Below are 5,503 nucleotides of genomic sequence, written 5' to 3' on the forward strand. Positions count from 1 at the left end.
AACAACAGTTTCGGGATACAGGCTTCGGAGAGTCCAAGCTCCCTTGGAGATGTCGAAGTCCTCTAATGCAAGGGTAGTCAACCTGTGGCCCTCCAGATGTTCATGGACTACAATTCCCATGAGCCCCTGCCAGCATTTGCTGGCAGGGGCTCATGGGAATTGTAGTCCATGAACATCTGGAGGGCCATAGGTTGACTACCCCTGCTCTAATGCTAGTGGGAACTAGCTCATTCTGACTCCGTCCTTCTGTTTCTCATGGATAGTTGGCCATGGGCTACGAAGGCCTGAGAGCGACTCCAATGGCAAGCGGCTCCCTCGTCGCTTCTTGGCCCCCTCCGCGTGCTGCTCCCCCCGACCCCCCGCGGCTTCCCCTTTTGTCGCCGGGGAACGGAGTGGAATCCCTCCCGCCCCGTGAGTCACACAGACGAAGGGCAGTTCTGTTATTTGGGGTGATCCCCGACTGAAAGATGCTAATCGGCGGCGTGACCTCATTCCAGTGTTTCCCAGCACACCTCTGCCTGCCTCCCGGAGTCTTCTTCAAACCATTTGAGTTTTCTCAACGCTGGACTTTCCCCCAGGCTGGTGAATAAGAGCAGCCCCTTCCAATAAATATCGGCTCGGAGATGCCCGGCCACCACACAGCCTGCCCTTCAGCCCCACCGGCCACCAAACCCCCGGAGCGAGAGAGAGCCGCCGCCGACCCCTCCGAAGAAGCCATGGCCCTTCTCGTGGAATGTGAGTGAGGCGGGACGGCGCTCGGCCGGGCGGCGTCTTGGAGCGCCTCCGACTCGCAAGTGCGGCTGCTTGCCGGGCGGGAGCCTGACTTTTTCAACTGCGTTTTCTCTCTCTTTCTCGCCAGGCTGCCTCTGGGTTGCCGCCGCCCTCCCGCTGCTCTTTGGGGCCGGCGCCTCGCCGATTCTGGATTCCTCTGGAGAAGAGCAATTGGGCGAGGAGCCCTCGGCCAGGATTTCGCCGGCCAGAGACTTCCAGCTGGCCAACTGCAAACTTCTGGCCATTATGCTCCGGAGAAAGGCTTTCACTTGGAAGGAAGAGGTGAGGGAGCCGAGGAGTGCTTGGAAGAGCTGCCAGGGAGTTGGGCCGGGAGGGTGACGTTTGCAACTTCCCCGGGCGGAGAGAGGGCTTGGGGCGCCGTAGAAACAGCTTCTGGTAATGCCAGTAAGGAGAATGGTTCTGCCTTGGATGTGCTGAGGGATGGGAAGGATAAGAAATCAAGTCACAAAGGTAAGAAAATGCACACCTGTGGCATCGAGGCAGCTCTGCCTATAGAGAGAACAAGCATTTACAGTACAGAACTCAAATAAGAAGCAATGAAGGTAGTATTTGACAAGTGAAGGTAGTATTTGACCTTCTTTGGAAGGTAGTATTTGACAAGTCTGTTCTGTAGGAAAAGCATGATAGAAAATACAATAGACCCTTTGTAACAAACTTCAACAACAGTTATTTATGCCATATAGCAATTTTAATTTTTAAATAAAACATCAAAAATATGAAAGGCTCTTTTGGTGGCTTTGGGATACCTGTGGTGTTAGAACTGATTACAAAACTGATAAAGGTCAATTTCGATACAGGCTAGTCTAACTTTGTCTTTGGATAATGATAATATCAACAGGAAACCTGTTGTACCTACCTGCACATACAATTTCTGTGCCGCCATAGTCTCCCACCTGCCATCCTTTCACTCCTATCTCTGTCTATACACCCTTCTCCATGAGTGGGACTGGAATTACAAAGACAGAAATCTTACAATTAAAGCTAAATAGTGTTAGATATTTTTGTGGGGGAGTAATTTCAGAAGGCTGGTTCTTCTATAACGTCCACAGTTTAGCGCGTGCATTATTCTCATTTTTCCTTGTTTGTTTTTTTGTTGCTCTGCTTCTTTTCCTGTCCAAAATTATATCCATATATTATATCTCCCATTGGATGGATGTTGGCTGTCCCACCCCTATTTTTTATTTATTGAATTTATAGTCCACCTTTCTCATGGAGACTCAAGGCAGATTACAGTCTGAAAAAAATAGCATGAGCTATCCAACTAACAATGAAGTAGGGCTGGGGTCATAAAATTAGAAATGATGTAGAACCAAAAAGTATCAGACATGTTCTGTCAAACATTGCAAAAAATTGAATTACGAAAGTGGAGTGAGAGCAAAGTAATGCATACAATAAACAGTGTAACAGTTATAACCTTGTTCCTTTATAGGGCATGCACCACTAATACTCTGGGTTTCACTACTTGGATAAAGCAGCCTCCTAGGGATGCCAGCCCCAGGTGGGACTTAGAGATACCCTGGAATAACACCTCATCTCCAGATTACAGAGATCTGTTCCTCTAGAGAAAATGGATCCTAGAAGACACTGTATGACATTGTACTCCACTGGATCCCTGTCCTCCCCAGGCGCCATTTGCAAATCTCCAGAAGTTTCTCAACCTAGATCCTACTCCATACAGCCCTACTCCCCCATCCCCCGCTGTGGGGGACTGGCAACCCTAACCCCCTCAATTATGGGCCAACCCTTTTTAAAATTTAGGCTCAATGTTTTGTGATACCCATTGCCCAGTGACTAAAACTGGCTTCCCTGTGGTGCTTCTGTCCATAGAATGAACTGATCAGGAATTAAAATGCATCAAGAAACTGTTGGATTGAAGTAACAGTTCTGATGAATATGATCAATATGGCCTGGGATACCATTGAGGCTTGCACACAGACTGCTATGGATTTTTCTCCCTTCCCCCCCCTCACTCTTTCCAAAGAGATAATTAGTACAGTAAACTCTATTAATGATCATTCTTTATAAATATAACTTGGTAATAATTTATAATGTGGACAAAATTGAGGGTGCAGAGGAGAGTGACAAGGATGATCAGGGCCTGGGGACCAAACCCTATGAGGAAAGGCTGCAGGACTTGGGAATGTTCAGGCTGGAGAGGAGGAAGCTGAGAGGGGACCTGATTACTCTTTTTGAGTATTTGAAAGGCTGCCTCTTGAAGGAGGACAGGAAGTGGTTCTTGTTGGCACCAGAGGATAGGTAATGGCTGTAACTGTGAAGAATGGTACTGGCTAGATATTGTGTGGGGGGAGGATTTCTCAGTGGAATAGGCTGCCTAAGGAGATTATGAGCTCCCCATCACTGGTGGTCTTTAAACAGTGGCTGGACAGATACATTGAACAAGTGGTTGGACTAGATGGCCTGTATGGCCCTTTCCAACTCTGTGATTTTACTGAAGGGAAGCTGTGTTCAGTGTAAACTAATCCTAAATCTATTTTCTGTATGGATTTAGGTTTAATTTAAACTAGGCCTTCTGCTGCTATACTGCTATACTGATCAGGATGACTGCATACATCAAAAGACTGCAGGAAAAACATGATCCAGTGAGAACTGTTAAAGAGTTTTGATAGCCTATATAATCACATTGAAGTGCTCATGTAATAAAGGTTTTATGATTTTTCTCCCCACAATAGCTATGCAACGAGCAAACAATATGCAAAAACAACACAGAAATAATACTCCAGAATAATCTCTGTTTTCCAAAGCTCTCTGTGGAAGATGAATGTCCCCCAAATGGATTCAACAAGGCAAGAAAATAAATACTTACTGTATGATATATGTATGCTCTGTTTACCACCTGACTAACAAATGTAAAATGGTAGTTTTGCTCATGTAGACAACCGACTGGTTTTAAACACGAATTCAGCAGTCTGTGGGTGCAAGGATCTGTTCCCCCTTTCCTTCTCCCTCAGAAGTATCTTCTGACCTTTCACAAGCTGATTCCTCAAATTTATTTTGTTTACTGAATTTATAGTCTGCCTTTCTAGCTGAGACTCAAGGCAGACTGGGGGACATGCACTGATAATAACCATGCAATTTGGGGAAGTGCACAAATGAGGGGGAAGTGGGGGAAATTGCCCCCTTATTCCCCTTCCACAAGTGTCATATTTTACTGATGCAAGAGGCCATTTCATCCCCTTCTGCCTCCTCCATAGACCACTGTGTGATCTGCGTGCTGGCTTAGCTGCTCCTGTTGAATATCAGTTTCAACCTCCAGTCAGATTAATATATGTTATAATTGATATAATCGAGTTATAATTAATACAACAAGATAAAAGCTTCTGTTGAAAAAACCTTCCCTTACTCTCCCAAATTAGGAAAGGTGCCTAAGAGGAATTTCAAGTGGCCTTTATGCATACCAGGTTTTCTTGGAATATATAGAAAAAACTTTTATTAGTAAAGAACAAGAAGCTGCATTTATATGGCCAAGCACAAAGCACCTGGCTAATACCTTGAAGTCAATGGTAAGTCCCATTTACATTGAATTACACATGCCTCTACCTCTTCTTAATACCTTCTAGCATTTTATGCTGATTCCAGTAGTGTTTGTGCTATTTTCTGTTGATGATTGTTGAACACATTTTCATTTTTGTTGCTTGTTACTCAACTCCCATAAGAAATGGGACTGTGGTTAAATTTCCTTGACTGTGGTCCCTTTCTCTCTGTCTCCACCTATTCATACTTCTAAATACCATTATGCACACTGACAAACGTTTATTACCTGAGAAGTCAGATGACAGTAGGATTGGGGTAAAGGACCCAGTTGTGTACCAAATACCTTAACAAAAGTTAATTGTGTATACTTTAAGCTTGGGCTAGAAGACGACTGGGTGAGAAAGAAAAATGTGTGCCCAACTGGCCCCAGATTGGGTTTAGGATGAGATGATAGCGACAAAGAATGCAAATATACCTATGTCTGTCTAGATTTATGAAAAACATGGGAATATGGAGGGTGCTAAAGTAATGGCCTATGAGAGATTATTACATTCCATGGTAGGGATTAGCATATGCTGGATGAGTTTTTAGAATGCTGTAACCTATCCTGAACATACATGATAGGATGGTGCATAATTAAAATAAACATGAAGTATGGCAAAGAATTGCCAGCTATCATTATCTTGATTACAAATAAATACAAAGCCAAAAAGACTATGACCAATATGTTTTTTATTTTTCCCTTCCTTAACAGATGAATACTCCAGATACTGTAACAATGCCCAATCCAGTCACAAATGAAGCCCTTTCTACACAGCTACAAGTACATACTGGCTGGAATAGGAAGGTTATCCACTACCTCATACTTCAAGATTATATCTCATTTATGGAGAAAACTGTAAGGGCTATTCGTGCCCTGTGAGAGGATGGGAATCTGAATGTTTCAACTCAGGTGCATAAGTTTTCACAGAATCTGCAATGAAGCAGATATCACGGTTGTTCTCCTTTGAGAACTGAGCACATTAACCTAATATTCTTTTTGAATATATTTTATTTAAAATATTTATTCAATTTAAGTACATATTTATATATATTTTTGGCGCTACAACCTGTTTTAAAAGGGAAAAACTACAATATTTTAATTTTGGATGAGTATTGCACAGGTTTCAGTATTCACTGAACATGACTTATGAGTGTTATGTCTAAATTATGTTTTAAA

At 43.4% G+C, this 5,503-nt stretch overlaps 1 protein-coding gene across 1 annotated transcript; it reads left to right on the forward strand.

The window, feature by feature from the left end:
- Positions 1-531: 531 nt before the first annotated feature.
- Positions 532-5,503, forward strand: IL6 (interleukin 6). The gene is made up of 5 exons (XM_077304749.1): positions 532-735; positions 860-1,053; positions 3,483-3,596; positions 4,167-4,313; positions 5,039-5,503. Exons 1-5 carry the CDS (start codon positions 624-626, stop codon positions 5,204-5,206), a joined length of 735 nt encoding a protein of 244 aa, XP_077160864.1. The 5' UTR covers positions 532-623; the 3' UTR covers positions 5,207-5,503.

The sequence above is a fragment of the Paroedura picta genome, chromosome 11, assembly GCF_049243985.1.
Source record: "Paroedura picta isolate Pp20150507F chromosome 11, Ppicta_v3.0, whole genome shotgun sequence".
NCBI lineage: Eukaryota > Metazoa > Chordata > Lepidosauria > Squamata > Gekkonidae > Paroedura > Paroedura picta.